Source organism: Oncorhynchus keta, chromosome 11, assembly GCF_023373465.1.
Source record: "Oncorhynchus keta strain PuntledgeMale-10-30-2019 chromosome 11, Oket_V2, whole genome shotgun sequence".
NCBI classification, from domain to species: Eukaryota; Metazoa; Chordata; class Actinopteri; order Salmoniformes; family Salmonidae; genus Oncorhynchus; species Oncorhynchus keta.
The window spans coordinates 10,268,682-10,296,041 of record NC_068431.1 but is presented as its reverse complement, the minus strand read 5'-3'; the positions used below and the strand labels follow the sequence as shown (position 1 = coordinate 10,296,041).

The 27,360-nt window shown below is 42.1% G+C and overlaps 2 protein-coding genes across 51 annotated transcripts; both read right to left on the bottom strand.

The window, feature by feature from the left end:
• Window positions 1-974: 974 nt before the first annotated feature.
• On the bottom strand, window positions 975-3,857 carry foxi3a (forkhead box I3a). Its single transcript, XM_035779639.2, has 2 exons — window positions 3,073-3,857; window positions 975-2,891 (listed from the first exon to the last, which is right to left on the bottom strand). The coding sequence occupies exons 1-2, from the start codon at window positions 3,665-3,667 to the stop codon at window positions 2,344-2,346; spliced, it is 1,143 nt and encodes a 380-aa protein (XP_035635532.1). The 5' UTR covers window positions 3,668-3,857; the 3' UTR covers window positions 975-2,343.
• Window positions 3,858-6,570: 2,713 nt separating this feature from the next.
• lcp2a (lymphocyte cytosolic protein 2a) lies at window positions 6,571-26,601 on the bottom strand. Of its 50 annotated transcripts, none has more exons than XR_008147194.1 (24): window positions 25,927-26,601; window positions 25,716-25,778; window positions 25,524-25,570; window positions 24,975-25,040; window positions 24,853-24,878; window positions 24,703-24,743; window positions 24,393-24,591; window positions 23,904-24,001; window positions 23,732-23,798; window positions 16,133-16,234; window positions 15,652-15,677; window positions 15,344-15,363; window positions 14,392-14,511; window positions 12,257-12,281; window positions 12,096-12,108; window positions 11,875-11,965; window positions 11,666-11,727; window positions 11,412-11,521; window positions 10,527-10,601; window positions 8,780-8,929; window positions 8,321-8,438; window positions 8,029-8,174; window positions 7,445-7,517; window positions 6,571-7,006 (listed from the first exon to the last, which is right to left on the bottom strand). XR_008147194.1 is itself a non-coding variant. In XM_052529407.1 (23 exons), the coding sequence occupies exons 1-22, from the start codon at window positions 26,002-26,004 to the stop codon at window positions 7,775-7,777; spliced, it is 1,632 nt and encodes a 543-aa protein (XP_052385367.1). In that variant the 5' UTR covers window positions 26,005-26,601; the 3' UTR covers window positions 6,571-7,006; window positions 7,737-7,774. The 50 variants fall into 50 exon arrangements, 20 of the variants coding, with proteins under 20 accessions (XP_052385367.1, XP_052385372.1, XP_052385373.1 ...); XR_008147198.1 differs by having other exon boundaries at window positions 8,029-8,101; XR_008147208.1 differs by lacking the exons at window positions 6,571-7,006; window positions 7,445-7,517 and adding exons at window positions 7,372-7,444; window positions 7,664-7,736 and having other exon boundaries at window positions 8,029-8,101.
• Window positions 26,602-27,360: the final 759 nt, after the last annotated feature.

The following is a 27,360-nucleotide window of genomic DNA, read 5'->3' as shown; positions in this document are numbered from 1 at the left end:
TTAGGTCTCCAAAAGCATGACAGACTGATGTTGAGAGGCATGGGCTTGTACCCTGAACCCAATAGGTTATTAGGTCTCCAAAAGCATGACAGACTGATGTTGAGAGGCATGGGCTTGTACCCTGAACCCAATAGGTTATTAGGTCTCCAAAAGCATGACAGACTGATGTTGAGAGGCATGGGCTTGTACCCAAAAGCATGAACCCAATAGGTTATTAGGTCTCCAAAAGCATGACAGACTGATGTTGAGAGGCATGGGCTTGTACCCTGAACCCAATAGGTTATTAGGTCTCCAAAAGCATGACAGACTGATGTTGAGAGGCATGGGCTTGTACCCTGAACCCAATAGGTTATTAGGTCTCCAAAAGCATGACAGACTGATGTTGAGAGGCATGGGCTTGTACCCTGAACCCAATAGGTTATTAGGTCTCCAAAAGCATGACAGACTGATGTTGCGAGGCATGGGCTTGTACCCTGAACCCAATAGGTTATTAGGTCTCCAAAAGCATGACAGACTGATGTTGAGAGGCATGGGCTTGTACCCTGAACCCAAGACAAGCAAATAAAAGGAGACAGGTGTGAGGAGAGGGCGCTGTGGCAGTAAGTGGGAGCAAAGGGGAACCTTGAGGAACAAGTTCTGTTCCATTTATCTTTTAGTTCACTGGCTGTCAAACCTGTCTTTTCCCCCCTTGTTCAGAGTGTTGTTTAAACGGTTTCTTTATCTCCCTCATTTCACAACCCGTCTCTGTGATGTGGGTCATTGACTGTAATGGGAGCTTGACTTGTCTTCTCAACCAAAAGCACTGGCAATCACAAATCTAGATCAAACTGTGTTTAAGCACCATGCTAAATAGGAATTTCTAAATTAATCACAACCCAAATAACGTTTTGGGGTTTAAAGTGTGACCATATCCTGTATTTCTCTCTTTTATTCCGTTTTAAATAAATACTCCCAGACAAATAGCAGTGAGAATGTCTTGTTTATGCTGTTTTTTATTTGACCAATATGAAAAAGCACGAGGACATGACATTTATGTACAGCTCATACACAACCCACACGTTTTTACTAAAGTCAAGAATCCCTCAATAATCATTTGACAGATAGTTCAGTTGATATTATGAAGACAATACACGGAACCGCAAACAATATACATATGTACAATCAATTAAGAGAGAGAAAAACCCCATTGTAAATCACCCACTGTTCAGTATGAGTTCAGTGCACTTTCATTCTCTGCTGGGGAAGACATTCCAGTGAGTTTGTCGAAGACAAGCTGCCCTACAGTCTACAATACACAGTACGGGTTGTTCCACAAAATGATTGCCTTTTTAAAAATACTTTAAGTAGAAATTGTGCGCAAATATTTAAAAGCCTGTTATATTAAATGGGAAATTCAATACATCTGAATTATAATACGGATAAAGATTTGCTAAAGTGCCAAACTTCAGCATTTTGACATGTCCCTCTGTGACATCCAGGAAGATTTTAACCCACTTAACCCCCAACATTTCTCCAGGTTTATTATGTTACTTTGGCAAAGTCATTTCTAAAGATGATTATTTATTTAATGTTATTAGTGATTTATTTTAAGGTCAATCCTGTTATGTGAACTGAAATTACATTTTAAATATGGTGAAGCTATTACTTTTAAAATATATTTTTTCAAAAGACACATTGAACATTTAATAGTCAAATCATAGCGTAAAAGCAGGTGAACTGGCGCTACAATTTGTTTTGTGGTGGAAAACTAAGCGGGTCGAGCAAAATACGTCAACCCAGGCTAGAAATCTTTTTTTATCAATAGATACAAATTTGCTTTCAATTGCCCCTCCCTGTTGCACACAACACACTTACTTCCATTCCCCCTGTCACAAGGGGATTTATGGCCCATTTAAGATGGTCAAACCTGTTACTTGGCACTTATTTTTTTTTTATTTAAACTTTTTTTTAACCTTTATTTAACTAGGCAAGTCAGTTAAGAACAAATTCTTATTTTCAATGACGGCCTAGGAACAAGTGGGTTAACTGCCTTGTTCAGGGGCAGAACGACAGATTTGTACCTTGTCAGCTCAGGGATTTGAACTTGCAACCTTTTGGTTACTAGTCCAACACTCTAACCACTAGGCTACCCTGCCTCCCCACTTAACAGGCACTTACTTACTATAGTATTGTTGTTAGTTAACTTCTTGAGATGGGAAAGGGTGTTTTTTTATTAAGTTGAACCAGTGCTCTTTATGACAGAATGTTAAAAGTAGGTGCATTTTTTTGTTATTAAATCGGCAAATTAAAGTACTCGAAGGCACCTAATTGGTGGAACGACCCAGTAGATGTATCAGTTGTGCTTTACACCTCTGTGCCTTCCCGTGGGTAAAGCATTGAGGCAGAGTCCAGGGCTGGGTATAGTTGGCTGCTGAGCTGGGTGAGGACAGAGTCACTGTAGCCCGCAGGGTAGAGGGGAGGAGAGGAGGAAATGGTAGGCTGCTGTGGATGGGACATACAGACCTCCCACTGAGGCATCGGAGCATTGGGGGAGTAGGAGCCGTATCCCTGGGCCGGAGAGACCCGTTGGGACAGCTCTGTAGCCAGGCTGGGTCTGTGGAGGGTATCTGACACTACTGTGTTTGATACTGTCCCCACTTCAGCCATCTGAGACAGGAAGCTGTTCAGGCAGAGGGAGGGGGCTGAGGAGATGGGGGAGGGGCCGCGCTCGGAGGAGCTGGAAACGTCATTCATGTTGTTGTGGTGTTTGGGGCTGGACTCTAACGACTCAGAACCTGAGGAGCCCCCCTCACCAGGCAGGGAGTCCGACTTCCTCTTCCTCTTGCGACGGAAATTGCCGTTGTCAAACATCTTCTCACAGTTGGGATCCAGGGTCCAGTAGTTACCCTTGCCTATAAGGAGACACATGTAATTTTTGTTAAGGAATTGCTCTCACATAGTTAGGCAACAGTTAATATTTGTCTTTTTTTAAGGTTATACTGTACGTGTATACACTTCCCAAACATTGAGTAGGCATGGAACACCTTGAAATTAAAAGACCAATTTTAAAAACCAAGTTCCAAACGTTCTTACCTGGATCATCCTCATCTCGGGGCACCTTCTTGAAGCAGTCGTTGAGGGAGAGGTTGTGGCGGATAGAGTTCTGCCACCCGGCCTTGCTCTTGTTGTAGAAGGGGAAGTTGTCTGCAACATATTGGTAGATCTGGCTCAGGGTGAGCCGTCTGTCTTGGCCCCCGTGGATCGCCATGGCAATAAGGGCAGAGTAGGAGTAGGGTGGCCTGGCTAGCTTCATCAGCTCCTCCTGAGAGGGCATGGAGAACCAGCTCAGGTCCCCTACACCACCCCTCGGCACGCCAGCACCCAGATAGGGCCTCTGCATGTTGTAGAGTTGGGGCACATAGGGCCCACAGACTGGCCCTGTGGACCCACCTAGGTAGGGAACACTGTTGAGCTCTGGGCCGTTGAACCACAAGTAAGGGTTGGAAGGAGGGCTGGTGTAGTCTCCCAGGTCGTAGGAAGTAGGGGTGGCCTGCTGCGGGCTAGGCAGGGTTGGAGTGCTGTAGAAGTTGTTGCTGTACAGGCTGAACTCTGGAGGCTCCTGTTCGAGGCTAGGGTACTGGGTTCCACAAGGAGGTGGGGAGAGGCCCTGTGGCACAAACGACATCATGCTCACCCACAGACTGATCCTTGGATTGGCAGCTGGTCTCTTCAGTCTAATAAATGGCTCTGGTAAAAAAAAAAAAATCTGGATCTCGCTTTTCTTCAGTATTATTTGTTCCTCTGTTTCCAGCTGAGAGGTATTTTCCTTTCACTCTGTATTTAGTGTCCAGTGCAGGTGCATCACAACCTGACACCTGTCTCACCTGATCAATTTATAGTACTACAGCAACACCCATGTCTGCTCTCATTGGGTGTTTCTGTGACTATGTCATTTGAGTGAGTTTAGGCGTGGAGAATTCCCTTTGAATAGGAGGTGAAATTTCACCAGTTCTCCACCAGAAGTTCGTCTAAGCTCTGTGAAATGTTTAGCTATTTTAATTTGACATCCAACCATTTACTTAAGAACATTTTAAAGTTGGTTATTTTACAGCAGAACGGGATAATGAGTGCTACATTTACAAATACAAATGTTACAGTAATTTAATGTATAACAATTTCAAGACTCAAATATAATATATAAATATAACGTAATATGAAAGGATAATTGAATGTCAGTTGAATTTGAAGTTTGTACATTTATTTGTTTTTCCTCTAACATAGTTGTATGGGCAATATGCGACACTGTTTTATTATGACGATAGGCTCAAATAGGCAATCACTTCATATGGGATTTCATGCGCTCAACATTCCAAGGGGAACTGCATTTAGGCTTCTTCCTATTCATCATTTTATTGCTTCTGAATTGTATATTTGTTCTATCCCCAAACTTTCCCCCCCCCCCCCTTGTCCATTTCTTAGATGTCACAAACATTTTAGACATCATGTTTGTTGAAATTTACATAGGTTTTTATTCAGAAACAGGTGTTATAAATACTACAACGAATTGGGTTGGGTGTGAAGCCATTAACACCTTCATCGTCAAAACAGATATGATTGTTAAAACAATTTGTATTATGTATTATTCTCCATCCCGCCATGGATGATTTTAATATCATTTATTTACCCCGCCAAATAATGCTTTTAAGAATGCCCTTATTCTCCATATTACATTACTTTAAAACATACAATTGTGTTATTTCTCTGCGCATGGACATTTAAAGCTCACAACATTGACATATCATTAGCAGTTCTGAAATGTCTCTGTTTTGTTTTTCTCGTATAGGAAGCTATACTCGTAGTTTAATTGATAAATGGCCGTGGCCAGGACGCCAGGAATGAATATGTTTCCATTGTAGCGTGCTCTGCAATGCCCATAATAGGATACACAAGAGCGGAGCGCGCTCGAAGATATTTGGTAGTCTGCACACATTGTGCGCGGATTGGTTACCATGGCTTCTTTTTCATGCGGAATAATTCGTTTTTACTGGGGAAGGTAGTATGTACCGCAATGGAATTTTTCGGGGTGGGTGGAAACATAAATATGAGATGAGTGATTCAGGAACGTTATGATTACATGCCTCAGTTCAGTGATCCATGCAGGCTTAGAAGAGTTGATGTGCTTTTTTTTATTTTTTTACTGCAAACATTTCTGCACAGTCATGTGTCCTGTAATCCAAGCCTGAATATGGGCAGAGACATGATGGCAGTTTGATTGTTTATGCTTTTCATCATTTGTGAACTTGGAAGGTCCTTCCAAAGATATATCCTACTTTGTCAGCTTAGAGATGGTGTCTCTCTCAAATTGCCTGCAAGGACTGGGCTAAGTGTTCCATGATTCATTTCAAAGAAACACATCTTGGAGGTTACCAAGGATGGCAGTTAGTGTGATTATAGTAATCCTCTTCAGTGGTGGTGACACAGACATAACGGCACATCTGTCCCTCCTGGGAGTTTATATTGTCTGTCTGCTGTTGTATTTTACATACTTGGATGCTTAAGATCTTCACACTCCAAATGACAAGGCTTGTGTAAATTACAACAGACAAATAAGAGAGATTAGGGACATAAATCTTTTATACGGTCCTTCTGTGGCTCAGTTGGTAGAGCATGGCGCTTGTAACGCCAGGGTAGTGGGTTCGATTCCCGGGACCACCCATACGTAGAATGTATGCACACATGACTGTAAGTCGCTTTGGATAAAAGCGTCAGCTAAATGGCATATATTATTATATTATATATATTATTTCAATACCGATACCGACGGTGAGGCATTGTATTTTACAACAGGTTAGTAGTGCAGATCCGACACGCTTTTGTATTCACTTGCCTAATATTACAGCGCCAGATCAGCAGTAAGGAGCCTTTGGTAATCGGCCATGCTTCAGAGAAGTTAGAGAAACAATGGACGTCGATAAAGTTGAATGAAAAAAGAACAGAGGTCAGAGGTTGGAACAGAGGTCAGGGAAGTTTTTCCTAGTGTGACCAATGATTTGTAGAATTTCTGCCACAAGTTTCCAATTTTAAAAAAATGCAAACGTTTATTTGAAACATTGATAATAGCTATGTTATAGAACATACAGTGTGAGAGATTAAAGAATATAGTTTTAATTTAACCATTAAACAATGCAGGAAATTGAAACAAAATCCATATTATAAAAGCTCAGCAGTTGTGACTGACTGTTGACCCCACTATTTCCTTACTAGGATAATGTATGCTGCTTCTGATTTATTGCAGAGCTAGCTGCTATTCTAGACCTTTCCATTGCATGTAACAGGGAAATAACACAGAGCAAACACAAGCATTTACGTAACTACTCACATGGACATGTTCAGCTTCTGTGCTTTCAATACTGGAATTAAAAAAATACACATTGAGACAAAAACTATGAATATTATTGTGTATATGGACTTGTTTCTGAGGTCCATACAGTGAACCGTTGTCAGAGATGTACCGTACCCACCATCTCAATCCAAGAGTCACTTGTCTTTATATGAAATTACCTTACATGTAAAAGACTATGAACTGCAATTCAAAGGTTGCATAAGTCCTTCCACCCATAATGTGAGTGGCAGTCCTTTAAAACCACTGTGAATCTTGACTATTGCTCCATGTTATTGTTATCACTCCCCCAGCTGTCTGTTAAATGGATGGGTAGAGACTTGCTAGTGCTCCACCTGCTGGGTAGATCAGGGGACACTGGCTCTGCTGTCTGTTAAAAGGATGGGTAGAGACTTGCTAGTGCTCCACCTGCTGGGTAGATCAGGGGACAGGGGCTCTGCTGTCTGTTAAAAGGATGGGTAGAGACTTGCTAATGCTCCACCTGCTGGGTAGATCAGGGGACACTGGCTCTGCTGTCTGGTAAATGGATGGGTAGAGACTTGCTAGTGCTCCACCTGCTGGGTAGATCAGGGGACACTGGCTCTGCTGTCTGTTAAAAGGATGGGTAGAGACTTGCTAGTGCTCCACCTGCTGGGTAGATCCGGGGACACTGGCTCTGCTGTCTGTTAAATGGACGGGTAGAGACTTGCTAGTGCTCCACCTGCTGGGTAGATCAGGGGACACTGGCTCTGCTGTCTGTTAAATGGATGGGTAGAGACTTGCTAGTGCTCCACCTGCTGGGTAGATCCGGGGACACTGGCTCTGCTGTCTGGTAAAAGGATGGGTAGAGACTTGCTAGTGCTCCACCTGCTGGGTAGATCAGGGGACACTGGCTCTGCTGTCTGTTAAAAGGATGGGTAGAGACTTGCTAGTGCTCCACCTGCTGGGTAGATCCGGGGACACTGGCTCTGCTGTCTGGTAAATGGACGGGTAGAGACTTGCTAGTGCTCCACCTGCTGGGTAGATCAGGGGACACTGGCTCTGCTGTCTGGTAAATGGACGGGTAGAGACTTGCTAGTGCTCCACCTGCTGGGTAGATCCGGGGACACTGGCTCTGCTGTCTGGTAAATGGACGGGTAGAGACTTGCTAGTGCTCCACCTGCTGGGTAGATCAGGGGACACTGGCTCTGCTGTCTGTTAAATGGATGGGTAGAGACTTGCTAATGCTCCACCTGCTGGGTAGATTAGGGGACACTGGCTCTGCTGTCTGTTAAATGGACGGGTAGAGACTTGCTAGTGCTCCACCTGCTGGGTAGATCAGGGGACACTGGCTCTGCTGTCTGTTAAATGGACGGGTAGAGACTTGCTAGTGCTCCACCTGCTGGGTAGATCAGGGGACACTGGCTCTGCTGTCTGTTAAAAGGATGGGTAGAGACTTGCTAGTGCTCCACCTGCTGGGTAGATCAGGGGACAGGGGCTCTGCTGTCTGTTAAAAGGATGGGTAGAGACTTGCTAATGCTCCACCTGCTGGGTAGATCAGGGGACACGGGCTCTGCTGTCTGTTAAATGGACGGGTAGAGACTTGCTAGTGCTCCACCTGCTGGGTAGATCAGGGGACACTGGCTCTGCTGTCTGGTAAATGGACGGGTAGAGACTTGCTAATGCTCCACCTGCTGGGTAGATCAGGGGACAGGGGCTCTGCTGTCTGTTAAAAGGATGGGTAGAGACTTGCTAGTGCTCCACCTGCTGGGTAGATCCGGGGACACGGGCTCTGCTGTCTGTTAAAAGGACGGGTAGAGACTTGCTAGTGCTCCACCTGCTGGGTAGATCAGGGGACACTGGCTCTGCTGTCGGTTAAATGGACGGGTAGAGACTTGCTAGTGCTCCACCTGCTGGGTAGATCAGGGGACACTGGCTCTGCTGTCTGTTAAAAGGACGGGTAGAGACTTGCTAGTGCTCCACCTGCTGGGTAGATCAGGGGACACTGGCTCTGCTGCCCTGATCCACGGTTCTTAGCATCAATCAGCAGAAGAGGTGACTGTCTGTAATGAGCGATGATGTGTGCCACCATCGGATAGGTCTGGAACATAAAACATGAACATTAACAGGGCATCATTGAGTTGTGTCATAACAGAAGTTGAAACATAAAACGTAAGATGGCTTGCTGTACATCTAATTGAATCTCGTAGTTGATGTTTTGGCAAAAAAATGGCTATATAACAAACTTTCAGATGACAGATTCATAGATCCAGTTCACAAAGCTCACTGCTTCATCCTCAGAGTGATTGATAATATGATATACAATTACAGATATTACTCTGACTGGTCATAATTAGGGATATGAGTTCATTCCTGAACATGTGACCTGGTCAGGAACAAGTCTTGGCCATAGTCAGAATGAATGAGGCAGATATTGTGTACCTCTGAGACCTTCAGACCAGTCCCCAGCAGAAACTCATTCTGTTCACAGCGGATCTGGATGTTGTAAACTTTGTCCTGATAGAGTACCATGAGTGTATAGGGCTGAATGGACGACCGTTTCGAACTGTCCCGTACCAGAAATGCACCGTCCTAATGAAACAGAAAAACATTGTACATTATAGTGGTGTTTGTGTGGTATTCTATCACCAAAGAGCACTGGTGAACTATCCACATAAGAAATATTTTATACTGTATATTGTCATTTTGGACAGTGCATTCGGAAAGTATTCAGACGCCTTGACTTTTTCCACATTTTGTTACATTACAGCTTTATTCTAAAATTGATTAAATAGTTTCCCCCCTCATGAATCTACACACAATACCCCATAATGACAAAGCAAAAACAGTTTTAATTTATTTGTATTTTTACAAAGAATACCAAAATACAAACTGAAATGTCACCATTACAGAAGTATTCAGACCCTTTACTCAGGACTGAGTTGAAAGCACCTTCGGCAGCGATTACAGCTTAGAGTCTTCTTGGGTATGACACTATAAGCTTGGCACAACTGTATTTGTGGAGTTTCTCCCATTCTTCTCTGCAGATCCTTTCAAGCTCTGTCAGGTTGGATGGAGAGAGTTGCTGCACAGCTATTTCTCCAGAGATGATCAATCGGGTTCAAGTCCGGGCTCTGGCTGGGCCACTCAATGATATTCAGAGATTTGTCCCGAAGCCATTCCTGTCTTGTCTTGGCTGTGTGTGTAACCGATGTGAAATGGCTAGCTAGTTAGCGGTGTTGCGCGCTAATAGCGTTTCAATTGGAGAATTCACTTGCTCGAAGACCGTGAAGTAGTTGTTCCCCTTGCTCTGCAAGGGCCGCGGCTTTTGTGGCGCGATGGGTAACGATGCTTCAAGGGTGGCTGCAGAGGGTTCGGGGCGAGGAGAGGGATGGAAGCTATACTGTTACATGTGCTTGGGGTGGCTGTCCTGTTGGAAGGTGAACCTTTGCCCCAGTCTGACGTCCTGAGCACTCTGTAGCAGGTTTTCATCAAGTATCTCTCTGTACTTCATCAAGTATTGCTCCGTTCATCTTACCCTCAATCCGGACTAGTCTTTCAGTCCCTGCAGCTGAAAAACATTTTTGGTACCCTGCCCCAGATCTGTGCCTCAACACAATCCTGTCTCGGAGCTCTACAGACAATTCCTTCAACCCCATGGCTTGGTTTGTGCTCTGATATGCACTGTCAACTGTGGGACCTTATATAGACAGGTGTGTGCCTTTCCAAATCATGTCCAATCAATTGAATTTACCACAGGTGGACTCCAATCAAGTTGTAGAAACATCTCGAGGATGATCAATGGAAACAGGATGCACCTGAGCTCAATTTCGTGTCTCACAGCAAAGGGTCTGAATACTTATGTAAATAAGGTATTTCTGTTTAAAACGTTTTAAACATTTCTAACAACTTCTAAAAACCTGTTTTCGCTTTGTCATTATGGTGTATTGCGTGTAGATTGATGAGGACAAATTTGTATTTAATCCATTTTAGAATAAGGCTGTAACATAAAATGTGAAAAAAAGTCAACGGTCTGAATGCTTTCCAAATGCACTGTATGTGATATTGCATTGTCCCTTCAAAAACCATTGTCACGATTAATCTGTGAGAACAGAGTGTGAATGTCAGTTTGCCTGTTATTACAGTTAACCAGGTGTGTGAGTGATATTGACAGCAGAAGATGTCTCACCATGTTGACCTGTCTGAGACAGCCCTCCGCTTGACCCCGTGTCACCTGACCAACATACCACTGAGGGTTCAGGTCCTACATATTCACACAGGAACACAATCACACATCAATCAGATGGGATTTGTGACTTTGTGACCTGTTACTAATTTCTGTGATAGGCTTCAGACCAAAAAAAACACATTAACAAAAATCCTTGAGTTTGCATCATGTTTCCACATTGTTCAATAGAAGTGAGTTGTTAAATGCTCCAAATGACCATTACTTGCACATACTGTACTATATGAGGACCTAGGGAAATATTTGATCTATTCAATAAGAGCTGACTAGTTTTAGAGACAAAGGGCTCTGCTCAACACAGCTGTTGAGATTAGTGGTTGGCAGCCTGAACGGACAATGCTCCCTTAGAATAACAATGCAATGGCGCCACCTACTGAGCTATGCAAGTCATTGCATCACTAGACCACATCCAACATTCAAGTATGTACGGTCATATTTGAGAATCTGCCTGCCTGCCTGCCTGTCTGCCTGCCTGTCTGTCTGTCTGTCCAACATTCAAGTATGTACGGTCATATTTGAGAATCTGCCTGCCTGCCTGCCTGCCTGCCTGCCTGCCTGCCTGCCTGTCTGTCTGTCTGTCTGTCTGTCTGTCTGTCTGTCTGTCTGTCTGTCTGTCTGTCTGTCTGTCTGTCTGCCTGCCTGCCTGCCTGCCTGCCTGCCTGCCTGTCTGCCTGCCTGCCTGCCTGCCTGCCTGCCTGTCTGTCTGTCTGTCTGTCTGTCTGTCTGTCTGTCTGTCTGTCTGCCTGCTGTCTGCCTGCCTGCCTGCCTGCCTGTCTGTCTGTCTGCCTGTCTGTCTGCCTGTCTGTCTGTCTGTGTTGTGGGGATCACCTGTTCATTCTCTAGGTCTGCCGGTGGGGGGATAGAAGCTTGCATAGGTGGCGGAGGGGGCATAATGTGTCTGTCTGGCACAATCCTAGAACTGCTCCTGGGTGAGATGGCTTAGAAAGAAAGAAAGAAATTAGAATCATACCAGTTATCAAAAGGAGAAGTTGTGAGTCATATATATATATATATATATATATATATACACACTGTACAGTATATTTTAAGGATGGGTACTGAAGTGAAAACAAAGCACTCACATGCCTGCAGTGCCTGCAGTTTTGAAGGTAGAGATGCAGTTGAAGCGATATTAGGAGGAAAGCTGGAGAGAGATGGAACAACAGTTTGCAGATTACCATTAAAATGTGCGTATCTTTTAAATTCCATCATCTCCAGCAAAGTGCTGTCCTCCATGTAAGCCTAGAGGCCATTTGAATCCCTAACTTTGACAAGACAAAACTGATCTTACCCGTCTGAATGTAAGGATAGTCCAGGGAGCACTGCTCTAGGGTGCCCTGGTCTAGGAAATGTGTTGGAGTTGTATGGTTTGGGCATGGGCACTAAAAGAGAGATACACTCATGCAATCACTATGACTGCATAGTCCTTCAATGTAAAACAGGATGAAGATTAAATAGCTACAATGTAAAGTTCCCTTAACAAGTCGAAAAAGGTTTCAGAAAATGTCTTACCATCATCTTGTACCTGTTGATGACATAATATTAAACATTTTATGAGGAGGAACAATAGACTTTTCTCAGTTACGATAAAGACACATTTTGAAAATCCTTATCAGTCTCTTTCCACCCCATCATGGTGATGTTACCACGTGTACACCAAAATATACCTTTACCTCATTTCTTGCATCAGGCACATATCTGCAACACAAATGGAAATGACAGTTGAATAAGTTGCTATATTCACTTGCATATCGTGTTGAACGCAATAACGGAGCACGAAGATTTAGTCAAATCCTGTATGTGCAACAACCAGCAAATCAAACAAAACGCAAGCGGAAGACTGCTAATCATAAAATGATACACATCTTGAGATGCAGAGTTCCTTCATTCTATAACAAGTAGAGGTCGTTCGAAGCTGTGCTCTGTGGTAGTGATTCACCCCAGATCAATTAGCTCCTGCTGACTAAACAACCGCAATTCCAATGCGTCACCCCATGTATTTCTGATGGAGTGTACTTCCTTATAAACCGGGTGGTTCGAGCCATGAATGCTGATCACAAAATTACATTGGTAAATCAGTTTATAATAGCATTAAGGCACCCCAGGGTTTGTGGCATAGGGCCAATATACACTGCTCAAAAAAATAAAGGGAACACTTAAACAACACAATGTAACTCCAAGTCAATCACACTTCTGTGAGATCAAACTGTCCACTTAGGAAGCAACACTGATTGACAATAAATTTCACATGCTGTTGTGTAAATGGAATAGACAACAGGTGGAAATTATAGGCAATTTGCAAGACACCCCCAATAAAGGAGTGGTTCTGCAGGTGGTGACCAGAGACCACTTCTCAGTTCCTATGCTTCCTGGCTGATGTTTTGGTCACTTTTGAATGCTGGCTGTGCTTTCACTCTAATGGTAGTATGAGACGGAGTCTACAACCCATACAAGTGGCTCAGGTAGTGCAGCTCATCCAGGATGGGACATCAATGCGAGCTGTGGCAAGAAGGTTTGCTGTGTCTGTCAGCGTAGTGTCCAGAGCATGGAGGCGCTACCGGGAGACAGGTCAGTACACCAGGAGACGTGGAGGAGGCCGTAGGAGGGCAACAACTCAGCAGCAGGACCGCTACCTCCGCCTTTGTGCAAGGAGGAGCAGGAAGAGCACTGCCAGAGCCCTGCAAAATGACCTCCAGCAGGCCACAAATGTGCATGTGTCTGCTCAAACGGTCAGAAACAGACTCCATGAGGGCCCAACGTCCACAGGTGGGGGTTGTGCTTACAGCCCAACACTGTGCAGGACGTTTGGCATTTACCAGAGAACACCAAGATTGGCAAATTCGTCACTGGCGCCCTGTGCTCTTCACAGATGAAAGCAGGTTCACACTGAGCACATGTGACAGAGTCTGGAGACGCCGTGGAGAACGTTCTGCTGCCTGCAACATCCTCGAGCATGAACGGTTTGGCAGTGGGTCAGTCATGGTGTGGGGTGGCATTTCTTTGGGGGGCCGCACAGCCCTCCATGTGCTCGCCAGAGGTAGCCTGACTGCCATTAGGTACCGAGATGAGATCCTCAGACCCCTTGTGAGACCATATGCTGGTGCGGTAGGCCCTGGGTTCCTCCTAATGCAAGACAATGCTAGACCTCATGTGGCTGGAGTGTGTCAGCAGTTCCTGCAAGAGGAAGGAATTGATGTTATGGACTGGCCCGCCCGTTCCCCAGACCTGAATCCAATTGAGCACATCTGGGACATCATGTCTCGCTCCATCCACCAACGCCACGTTGCACCACAGACTGTCCAGGAGTTAGCGGATGCTTTAGTCCAGGTCTGGGAGGAGATCCCTCAGGAGACCATCCGCCACCTCATCAGGAGCATGCCCAGGCGTTGTAGGGAGTTCATACAGGCACGTGGAGGCCACACACACTACTGAGCCTCATTTTGACTTGTTTTAAGGATCAAAGTTGGATCAGCCTGTAGTGTGGTTTTCCACTTTAATTTTGAGTGTGACTCCAAATCCAGACCTCCATGGGTTGATACATTTGATTTCCATTGATAATTTTTGTGTGATTTTGTTGTCAGCACATTCAACTATGTAAAGAAAAAAGTATTTACTAAGAATATTTCATTCATTCAGATCTAGGATGTGTTATTTTAGTGTTCCCTTTATTTTTTTGAGCAGGGTACCATGGCTTAACTAACCACTGAATCACAGTGTGTTTATTTAAGGATCAGTTGATGTGTAGTCTATATGTGATGTGTGTCTGGAGCGGTGCCGTATGGAGGATGGAGGGAGGTGCACTGCAGACCTGGTGTTGTTCAGCGGGGCTCTACCGACCGACGAGCTGCTCCTGCTGACACTACTTGACACAGGGAGGGGAGGTTTGGGCATTCTGGGAGGGTCTGGACCCCTCTCTTCTGCCTGAGACCTGGATATAGGAGCAATGTGAAGTCAGAGGTTCCAAAACTGGACAGTGTAGTTACCAATTCAGGAAGTTATATCTTGGTTCATTTCTTGTAGAAAAGGCACCGTTTTTAGAAACTGAATGTATGTACAACAAATGTGCTGTACAGAGCCTTCAGGAAGTATTCACACCCCTTTCCCACATGTTGTTGTGTTACAGTCTGAATTTAAAATGGATTACATTTAGATGTTGTGTCACTGGCCGACACACAATACCCCATTATGTCAAAGAAGAATTATGTTTTTCCAAAATGTTACAAATTAATAAAAAATGAAAAGCTGAAATGTCTTGAGTCAATAAGTATTCGACCCCTTTGTTTTTACAAGCTTAAATAAGTTCAGGAGTAAGAATGTGCTTAACAAGTTGCATGGGCTTTGTGCAATAATAGTGTTTAACATGATTTTTGAATAACTACCTAATCTCTGTAAACCACACAAAGAAATGGTCTGTAAGGTACCGCAGTCGAGCAGATAATGTCAAACACAGATTCAATCACAAAGACCAGTGAGGTTCTCCCATGCCTCGCAAAAGCGTTATGTTTTGGGGCAAATCCACAACAACACATCACCGAGTACCACTCTTCATATTTTCAAGCAAGGTAGTGACAATTAAATCCATTTTAAATCCCACTTTGTAACACAACACATTTCTGAAAAAGGTCAACGGGGTGTGAATATACTTATGTGCAGTCATCATTCAAACAGAAAACGAGGTGTCAATGACATTGTGAAATAGAATAGCGAGAAGTCACATGACTGGAAAGCAATATAGAACCAAAAGAATAAGTATTCTATACCTCCATGAATGTGGAGCAGGCTGCGTGTGAGAGACAAAACAAACATGTCACTTCATTGTGAAATCTTCATATTTCAAACTATTAGCATTAGCATATTAGCATCCCATTAGTCTGGGATGGTCTTTAAACACTCATATGTAGACATTCTTATAGCTATTAGCTATACAGTTATATAGGCCAACTATAACTTTAGCAAGCACATGCAAAGATCTATAGGCATATGTTTGTTCACTTGACATTGAGATGAGAAGAACGTTGTTTGGACACAATATAGGACTGATCAAAACATAAACAAAGTTAATTCTCACCATGTTAGTTGTGTTTAACTTCGTTGCTGTGTGGAATAACAGATCAGGTCAGTACGAGGGCATAAAAAAACATGACATTACTGCTTTATGGTGATGATAAATCCAATAAATGTGATTAAGTATGTCAATTGAACATAAATAGAAAGTATCCTCTCTATACTAACATTGACACATACTTATGGAAGAGGAACTGTTACATGACATGTATCTGTGGGCAGGCAGGTGTAGGAACAGACAACTGCAGTAGTAAACATTATTTTGCTAAATTTAGATTGGTGTGAGACACGGGAGGTTGGTGGCACCTTAATTGAGGAGAACGGGCTCGTGGTAATAACGGGAGCGGAATCAGTGGAATGGAATCAAATACATCAAACGCATGGTTTCCATGGTTTCCAGGTGTTTGATGCCATTCCATTTGCTCCATTCCGGACATTATTATGAGCCGTCCTCCCCTCAGCAGCCTCCTGTGGTCTGAGAGTACCTGGTATTGGAGATTCAGCAAGTCTTGTGCGATCCAGTTTGGTGGGCTTTCTTCTGCGGTCAACTGGTGGAGCGGGGGCAGCATTTGAGGAAGTAGCAGGCACTTTAAAAGACAATATGAAAAGACAGGGTACAAATCATTACAAGGGAATAAAAAGTGTTCAAATGCTACATTTAAGCAATAAGGCACGAGGAGATGTGGTATATGGCCAATATACCACGGCTAAGCGATGTTCTTTTAAATTGTATTTATTTATTTCGAAACATACAATATACTTGCAGTGAAGCCGCTCAATAACTACATCATACCAGTCATCCAACAGATTCCCATTCAACAACTACATCATACCAGTCATCCAACAGACTCCCATTCAATAACTACATCATACCAGTCATCCAACAGATTCCCATTCAATAACTACATCATACCAGTCATCCAACAGACTCCCATTCAATAACTACATCATACCAGTCATCCAACAGACTCCCATTCAACAACTACATCATACCAGTCATCCAACAGATTCCCATTCAATAACTACATCATACCAGTCATCCAACAGACTCCCATTCAACAACTACATCATACCAGTCATCCAACAGACTCCCATTCAACAACTACATCATACCAGTCATCCAACAGATTCCCATTCAACAACTACATCATACCAGTCATCCAACAGACTCCCATTCAATAACTACATCATACCAGTCATCCAACAGATTCCCATTCAATAACTACATCATACCAGTCATCCAACAGACTCCCATTCAACAACTACATCATACCAGTCATCCAACAGATTCCCATTCAACAACTACATCATACCAGTCATCCAACAGACTCCCATTCAATAACTACATCATACCAGTCATCCAACAGATTCCCATTCAATAACTACATCATACCAGTCATCCAACAGACTCCCATTCAACAACTACATCATACCAGTCATCCAACAGATTCCCATTCAATAACTACATCATACCAGTCATCCAACAGACTCCCATTCAACAACTACATCATACCAGTCATCCAACAGACTCCCATTCAACAACTACATCATACCAGTCATCCAACAGATTCCCATTCAACAACTACATCATACCAGTCATCCAACAGACTCCCATTCAATAACTACATCATACCAGTCATCCAACAGATTCCCATTCAATAACTACATCATACCAGTCATCCAACAGACTCCCATTCAATAACTACATCATACCAGTCATCCAACAGACTCCCATTCAATAACTGCATCATACCAGTCATCCAACAAATTCCCATTCAATAACTACATCATACCAGTCATCCAACAGACTCCCATTCAACAACTACATCATACCAGTCATCCAACAGATTCCCATTCAATAACTACATCATACCAGTCATCCAACAGACTCCCATTCAATAACTACATCATACCAGTCATCCAACAGACTCCCATTCAAAAACTGCATCATACCAGTCATCCAACAGACTCCCATTCAACAACTACATCATACCAGTCATCCAATAGACTCCCATTCAACAACTACATCATACCAGTCATTCAACAACTACATCATACCAGTCATTCAATAACTACATCATACCAGTCATCCAACAGACTCCCATTCAACAACTACATCATACCAGTCATCCAACAGACTCCCATTCAACAACTACATCATACCAGTCATCCAACAGACTCCCATTCAACAACTACATCACACCAGTCATCCAACAGACTCCCATTCAACAACTACATCATACCAGTCATTCAACAACTACATCATACCAGTCATTCAACAACTACATCATACCAGTCATTCAATAACTACATCATACCAGTCATCCAACAGACTCCCATTCAACAACTACATCATACCAGTCATCCAACAGACTCCCATTCAACAACTACATCATACCAGTCATCCAACAGACTCCTATTCAACAACTACATCATACCAGTCATCCAACAGACTCCCATTCAACAACTACATCATACCAGTCATTCAATAACTACATCATACCAGTCATCCAACAGACTCCCATTCAACAACTACATCATACCAGTCATCCAACAGACTCCCATTCAACAACTACATCATACCAGTCATCCAACAGACTCCCATTCAACAACTACATCACACCAGTCATCCAACAGACTCCCATTCAACAACTACATCATACCAGTCATCCAACAGATTCCCATTCAATAACTACATCAGACCAGTCATCCAACAGATTCCCATTCAACAATGACATCATACCAGTCATCCAACAGACTCCCATTCAATAACTACATCATACCAGTCATCTAACAGACTCCCATTCAATAACTACATCATACCAGTCATCCAACAGATTCCCATTCAATAACTACATCATACCAGTCATCTAACAGACTCCCATTCAATAACTACATCATACCAGTCATCCAACAGATTCCCATTCAACAACTACATCATACCAGTCATCCAACAGATTCCCATTCAACAACTACATCATACCAGTCATCTAACAGACTCCCATTCAACAACTACATCATACCAGTCATCTAACAGACTCCCATTCAATAACTACATCATACCAGTCATCCAACAGATTCCCATTCAATAACTACATCATACCAGTCATCTAACAGACTCCCATTCAACTACATCATACCAGTCATCCAACAGACTCCCATTCAACAACTACATCACACCAGTCATCCAATAGACTCCCATTCAACAACTACATCATACCAGTCATTCAACAGATTCCCATTCAACAACTACATCATACCAGTCATTCAATAACTACATCACACCAGTCACCCAACAGATTCCCATTCAACAACTACATCATACCAGTCATTCAACAACTACATCACACCAGTCATCCAATAACTACATCACACCAGTCATCCAATAACTACATCATACCAGTCATCCAATAACTACATCACACCAGTCATTCAATAACTACATCATACCAGTCATTCAATAACTACATCATACCAGTCATTCAATAACTACATCATACCAGTCATTCAATAACTACATCACACCAGTCATTCAACAACTACATCACACCAGTCATTCAATAACTACATCACACCAGTCATCCAATAACTACATCACACCAGTCATTCAATAACTACATCACACCAGTCATTCAATAACTACATCACACCAGTCATCCAATAACTACATCATACCAGTCATTCAATAACTACATCACACCAGTCATCCAACAGATTCCTATTCAATAACTACATCACACCAGTCACCCAACAGATTCCCATTCAACAACTACATCATACCAGTCATTCAATAACTACATCACACCAGTCATCCAACAGATTCCTATTCAATAACTACATCATACCAGTCACCCAACAGATTCCCATTCAATAACTACATCATACCAGTCACCCAACAGACTCCCATTCAACAACTACATCATACCAGTCATTCAATAACTACATCATACCAGTCACCCAACAGATTCCCATTCAACAACTACATCATACCAGTCATCCAACAGATTCCCATTCAATAACTACATCATACCAGTCATTCAACAGATTCCCATTCAACAACTACATCATACCAGTCATTCAACAGACTCCCATTCAACAACTACATCATACCAGTCATCTAACAGACTCCCATTCAACAACTACATCATACCAGTCATCTAACAGACTCCCATTCAATAACTACATCATACCAGTCATCTAACAGACTCCCATTCAACAACTACATCATACCAGTCATCCAACAGACTCCCATTCAACAACTACATCATACCAGTCATCCAACAGATTCCCATTCAGAGCGACACACAGAAGCATCCAGGGTCAATGCCCTGCTCAAGGACACGTTGACAGATCTCCCACCAGGCCAAAAACATGAACCCTCAACCATTCGAGACCCTTCCTACAGTCCCCCCCCAAGAAGAAGAAAAAATAAATAAAATACAATTAATTCCATTCCCCGCCCCCAGGATGCACCCCAATGCACCAACAACCAAGAGAACTAAAGATAAAAAAGGAAAAGACAGAAGAAAACAGAAAATAACAATGCAACAAAAATATTTTAAAAAATAATACATTTTAAACAAACGACATCAAGGACAACTAAAATCATAACAGCAATACCAACTGTATATGTTTGTGTGCATGTCTGGCACTACTACATGTATGTGTGTATTTGTGTATGTGTTTATTTGAATGAGAGTGTGTGTATATGCATGTGTACAAACACCTGCACGACATCAGCCCCAGGCTGACCGGCATTAGCTGTAAAAACACTGCCACTTAGTGTCATTCAAATGTACTTTTTAATAGGTTTTATTTAGACTTTTTATATATATTTTATTTTTATTTTTTACTTTTATCTTTGACCATCATTCTATCTTCCACACAGCAACTCCACTCCCACTTGTTTCCAATTCCTCAACTTCCCTCAGCCCATCCAAATCTCTTAACAGTATTATTTCTAGGGTCAATTTTAGATCAATGTTATGCATTTTCAGCCATTCCTGAACCTGAGACCAGAAACAGGCTACCTGAGGTCAATACCAAAATAAATGGTCTATTGATTCTGTATCCTCACAACAAAATCTGCAGAGCTTCGATGATTTTATGCCCCAAATATTCAACATTTTGTTGGTGGCAAGAATTCTATATAATAATTTTAGCTGAAAAGCACAAAGTCTTGAATTTTGCGTTGTTTTTATATATCAACTCATACACCCTGTACCATGGAATCGGTACATCAACAATCTCTTTCAATATATTTTGCAATCTGTATGGCACAGTTGTCAACATCCTGGTCCTCAAATGAAACTGGTATACTTTCCTATTTATGCTATTTTTATTCCTCTGCCAGTTTTGATCCTTTATATTGGGCAGACAGACCATTACCATGCCTCCTCCTGCTGCCATCTGCCTCCTCCAGTTTTGATCCTTTATATTGGGCAGACAGACCATTACCATGCCTCCTCCAGTTTTGATCCTTTATATTGGGCAGACAGACCATTACCATGCCTCCTCCTGCTGCCATCTACCTCCTCCAGTTTTGATCCTTTATATTGGGCAGACAGACCATTACCATGCCTCCTCCTGCTGCCATCTGCCTCCTCCAGTTTTGATCCTTTATATTGGGCAGACAGACCAGTTCCCTACCTCCTCCTGCTGCCATCTGCCTCCTCCAGTTTTGATCCTTTATATTGGGCAGACAGACCATTACCATGCCTCCTCCTGCTGCCATCTGCCTCCTCCAGTTTTGATCCTTTATATTGGACAGACAGACCAGTTCCCTACCTCCTGCTGCCATCTGCCTCCTCCAGTTTTGATCCTTTATATTGGACAGACAGACCATTACCATGCCTCCTCCTGCTGCCATCTGCCTCCTCCAGTTTTGATCCTTTATATTGGGCAGACAGACCATTACCATGCCTCCTCCTGCTGCCATCTGCCTCCTCCAGTTTTGATCCTTTATATTGGGCAGACAGACCATTATCATGCCTCCTCCTGCTGCCATCTGCCTCCTCCAGTTTTGATCCTTTATATTGGACAGACAGACCATTACCATGCCTCCTCCTGCTGCCATCTGCCTCCTCCAGTTTTGATCCTTTATATTGGGCAGACAGACCATTACCATGCCTCCTCCTGCTGCCATCTGCCTCCTCCAGTTTTGATCCTTTATATTGGACAGACAGACCAGTTCCCTACCTCCTCCTGCTGCCATCTGCCTCCTCCAGTTTTGATCCTTTATATTGGGCAGACAGACCAGTTCCCTACCTCCTCCTGCTGCCATCTGCCTCCTCCAGTTTTGATCCTTTATATTGGGCAGACAGACCATTACCATGCCTCCTCCTGCTGCCATCTGCATTTTTGGGGTAATGCTGTAATCAATTGGTTGTACTCTTGGATTGAGCAGACCTTCCCGTACAATTCTGATAACTCCATGAAGGACATAACTCTACCATTCCCATTTACAATATAATTTAAGAACAAAATACCATTTTCAAACATCTTTCCCATAAAGGTATTTTATCAACCAGGACATTTGAGTTCAGCCATAATATTTGTTGTAATATCTTTTCAGGGGGATGAAATTGAAATTGTAGCCAGATCTGCAAATGCTTGTTTGAAAAAGAGAGATACTTTGAAAAAAAAGTATCCTTTTCAATTCATCGAAAATGAGACACGGCTATCTGCACAAAGGCAAAAAGGCCATTTTTAAACAATGGATGAGCTTTTCTTATTAATCTACTTGAGAAGCATTTAGGGGTCAAATAAAACTTTTGAATGAGTGAAGCTAGAGAGAGAGAGAGGTTCAGTGGTTTTATACTTAATAATCTCAACCCACCCAATTCATATTCATTATATAGATAGTCACGTTTTATTTTGTCTGGTTTAACGTCCCAGATAAAGCTAAATATTTTTTTCTCGTATGATTTGAAAACTAATCATCAGGAGTAGGCAGCGTCATAAGTAAGTGAATAAACTGAGATCTGACTAAGGAGTTAATCAGGGAAATTTTTCCATAAATAGACAGGTATTTACCTCTCCATGGTTACAGGATCTTGTCTATTTTTACAAGTTTTCTATTGAAATTCATTGTGGGGAGCTTATTTATATCTTCTGTGATATGACGACCAGGTATGTCTACTTCACCATCAGCCCATTTTATAGGTAAACTGCAGGATCATTTAAAATGTTTATTTTTTAAAGATCCAATACGTAATATTGTACACTTATCATAATTAGGTGTTAGTCCAGAGTACAGAAAGAATATCAAGATCTTTAATGAGACATTGCAGGAATCTTCAATGAGACATTACAGGGATCTTTAATGAGACATTGCAGGGATCTTTAATGAGACATTGTAGGGATCTTCAATGAGACATTGCAGGGATCTTTAATGAGACATTGCAGGGATCTTTAATGAGACATTGCAGGGATCTTTAATGAGACATTGTAGGGATCTTCAATGAGACATTGCAGGGATCTTTAATGAGACATTTCAGGGATCTTTAATGAGACATTGCAGGGATCTAGCTTGCAGACTGAATGTAAAACTTGATTCATCGGCATACATGGACACCTTTGTTTTTAAGCCTTGTATTTCTAATCCTCTAATGTTGTTATTGGATCTGATTTTAATAGCTAGAATTTCGATGGACATAACGAATAGATATGGTGACAGCGGACACCCTTGTTTAACTCCTCTTGACAATTCAAAACTCTCCGTTATTTACTATTTTACACCTGGGGTTGCTATACATTATTTTTACCCAAGAGAGTTACCAAAATTGAAAAAATCCAGGCATTTATAAATAAAATCCAGTCTTACTTTATCAAATGCCTAAGAGATGTTCTTTATGCACAACACAATGCAGAGTGCCTGGATACAGTCTTTAGCCGTGTTATACCACAAACCCCCAAGGTGTCTTATTGCTATTATAAACTGGTTACCAATGTAATTCGAGCAGTAAAATATTTTTTTTTGTCATACCCGTGGTATGCTGGCTGTCAGCCAATCAGCATCCAGGGCTCGAACCACACAGTTTATAATTATAGTTAGATAGTAACATTCCAGATTGCACACTTACACTTGCCAGTTATTCTGCCAGGGTGCTGGGGAGATTGCTCTCTTCTGGGTGGGGGAGGCTGCAGTAGCTGCAGAGACAAGGAATGAAATGTAATGTTGAATGACTGTGTGGAAGGAGGGAGGGAGAGAGTGGAGGAGTGAAAAGGGGGTGTAGTCAGAGGGAAGATACTCACACTAGGGTGACTGGCAGAGGGGATTGGAGGACCAGCCCCAGGGCGTTGAGTTGTTGGAGGAGGATGGCTTCTAGCTGTATTGCGGTGCGGTGTACTATCTAAACACAGAGACAGATACAGACAGAAATACATACATACATACATACATACATACAGACAGACAGACAGACAGACAGACAGACAGACAGACAGACAGACAGACAGACAGACAGACAGACAGACAGACAGACAGACAGACAGACAGACAGACAGACAGACAGACAGACAGACAGACAGACAGACAGACAGACAGACAGACAGACAGACAGACAGACAGACAGACAGACAGACAGACAGACAGACAGACAGACAGACAGACAGACAGACAGACAATTGTATCAATGAGGAACAAAACAAATGAAAATGTTGTTAAAATTAAAAATCACAACATATATTCTTTGTGAGAGGAGTTGAGCACGGCAAGGCAATGTTGTATTGATGTCGCCGTACCAATGTATTCTCCGTCAGCCATGGGCTTGGCAGCACGGAGCTGATGGGGAATTTCTTCAGGCGCCTCAGACGGAGGTGACTCATAGCCGTTGTCACTATCCTCAAGTCCAACATCCTCTGTTGGTGATTCATAATCTCCCCCACTGCCATCATCTTCCTCAGCATCTGGATTCTCATAGTCTTCGTCACTCCCCTCATCCTGGGAGAGACAGACAACCAAGTTGAATTCTGATGGAGTGATGAATCATCTAGGGAGGAACACTTTAACGGAATAAAACAGGAAGGAATGGTATGCCAAATACAGACTTACAAATTCATCCGGTCCCCAGGGCTGATCCTCTTGTGGCATAGCTGTAGTAGGTAGCAGTACAATGGTAAAATTGGCAATTTATCATGGTCCAATTGCTTCTCTGTTGATCATAATAACTTGATCTAAGGTAAGGTCTGAAATAATCCATACCTGGTTCATATTTTGGTGCTGCAGTTCTAGAGAAAATACAGAGGAGAGCAAAATTGTGCTTGGATATTGCTTTGAATGAAATGACTACAGTTGAATAGCTAAGAATGGAAGTAAGTGCACACCTTTTAGTAAAGAATCTCCTTTTTTCTTCTTTCCTGTTGATTTCACTGCAGATTTTGGAGATGAGTCTGCAGAAAGAGCATGCAACATTGTGGCAGTAAATACGGCTACCATATTTTGGGGCAAACAATGCTTCCATCTTTTGTCACACAGTCGTGTAGCGACACAGTCAATAACTGCCTTATAGTTATGTTCTAAGCATGTGTTGTATATTGTGAGCAGTGATTGGTGAGTTCTATTTGAGTCTGCCACTGTGACAGGATGTGGTATCTGAAGTATATTTAAGTTTCATTTTCAGTCTTTGTCTCCACATCTTCTTCTCTAAAATACGGCATACTGGTACACTCCTCCCTCTCTGTCTATCTCTCATGGTCTCTCTGCTTACTCAGTTTCCTGCCCTAAAACACTAATGTAGCTCTATTTTCTTGCTGTTGAATAATTTCCTTTCCCTGTGCAATTAGCATACTTCCCAACATATTCATAGTTTAATGTAATTGTTGTAATGTTCAGTTTTCTTAAAATAATGAAAGAGAAAGTAATTCATCACTCACGGCGCATGGATTTTGGGGAATTTCTGATGGTCATTTTCAGTCATGTTCTACAAAATGATAGATTGAGTATTTCCATCAAGTGATACATGACAGTCAAAAGCATTGTTTGAATATGAAATTCACGATCGAAGATGAATAATTATACAAGGAACACACGGGAAAAGGGACACACATCTGCTTCATATCACTTACCAAGAACCTTTGTCCATTTATGCTACATTTCATAATGACTTTATCGCAGCCACTTAAATTCAACTGTAAATGCATAAAACACATGAATTAATATGGATCCCTGGGAAACAGCATTGAAAATAATGTTGTAAGACAGAGAACTAAGGAAAAAATATTACAGGTTGTGAACTGCCAACAAAAGGTTCAATAATTTATCCTGAAAAGGACTTACCTTCTTCATGTAGTCTGCCAATTGGTGTGGATTCCAGTCCATTACCACTGACTTGGATGGCACTCGGTCAAAACTCATTGTTCCCTTCTCTTCTTCTGAATATAAATGAAATACAAAATCCTTTGAAAGACAATTGACTGCAACACCTCCTCTGTTACAGTGCAGTCATATCCACAGCCATGTTCGACTTCGAGGCCTGTCAGAAAATGGCTCCTTGTATCTTGCTGCTACGCCCTTGGCAATGCTCTGTCTGGCCCTTTGTCGAGGAAGTTTGCAGTCTGACCGGTATTCAGAGAAATAAAATAGGAAGATATTAGTCTTTCACCACACAGAAAAGCATTACAACACTCACCACAAGTGCAATCTGAGGACTACAGAAAGAAAGAAAGAAAGAACGTCACTATTTTGTCTCCTTCCTCTTCTGTGAAATCATGTTGGGTGTGTCAATTGTCTGGTAAGTGATGAAAGCTATTCACCAAGAGTTATGTATGATCTGAAGTCCAGACAAGAGCAACACAAACATTTAAATGTCAATATCTTAAATGGTAGGCTAGTCAGTTATCTGAGAGCTCTGAGAAAAGAAAGAAAGAAAGCAAACTTCCTCATGAGCTTCCTGTTGACGATGACAGTGGGGGCAATAGCAAAGAGAAGTTATAGCCCCTTCTAAGAACAACTGCAGTTAACATAGAAGCATAACACTATACACAATAAACCTAATAACACACACACACACGCACGCACGCACGCACGCACGCACACACACACACACACACACACACACACACACACACACACACACACACACACACACACACACACACACACACACACACACACACACACACACACACACACACACACACACACACACATAAATTGTTGTTGTTACTATTTTATTTATTTATTATTACATAAGTGTCACAAATGTCATAAGTTTAGAATGGGAACAGTACACAGAAACTTTTGAGGGCCACACATTTAAAATGTCAGTTATTCTAAAATAATGATTTATGCGTGACATATTTATATTCAGAATGAATCTTATTTGCTTTTATTTGAACCATAAAATGAACACACATTCAATGTTATCTGACAAAGGTTTGGACAACAACAGCAACTTATTTAACTTTAATGACTTGAGACTTCAGCAAGGTCACTAACTAGTAAAATAAAAGAATCCAAGACTAAGGCCAGTGGTGATGGGCAAATATATGTTTTGTATTTTTTCTATTCAAACAGTTTGCGATAGTTTGACTATGATTGGTGTTAAAACAATTCTAATTAAATTATTAAATTAAATCAAATCAAACTCTACCTAAACTACAAAGTATTTTAAAATGCATTGGTTTGTTATGAAAAAGAATGCTATTTAACATTTGCATTTAAAGTATAACTTTTTAATGTATATAAACAAAGTGCATATAAATAACAATT

Bases quoted from the DNA above. Each gene is read 5' to 3' on its own strand.
- foxi3a (XM_035779639.2), bottom strand. From the start codon at position 3,667: ATGATGTCGTTTGTGCCACAGGGCCTCTCCCCACCTCCTTGTGGAACC. The intron at 2,892-3,072 runs GTAAGAACGTTT...GTCTCCTTATAG, and splicing joins CCGAGATGAGGATGATCCAG to GCAAGGGTAACTACTGGACC.
- lcp2a (XM_052529407.1), bottom strand. From the start codon at position 26,004: ATGAGTTTTGACCGAGTGCCATCCAAGTCAGTGGTAATGGACTGGAAT. The intron at 25,041-25,523 runs GTGAGTGATGAA...CTCTTTCTGCAG, and splicing joins TTCCCCAAAATCCATGCGCC to ACTCATCTCCAAAATCTGCA. The intron at 12,282-14,391 runs GTCTGCAGTGCA...TTTGTGTTGCAG, and splicing joins GCCCCGCTGAACAACACCAG to ATATGTGCCTGATGCAAGAA.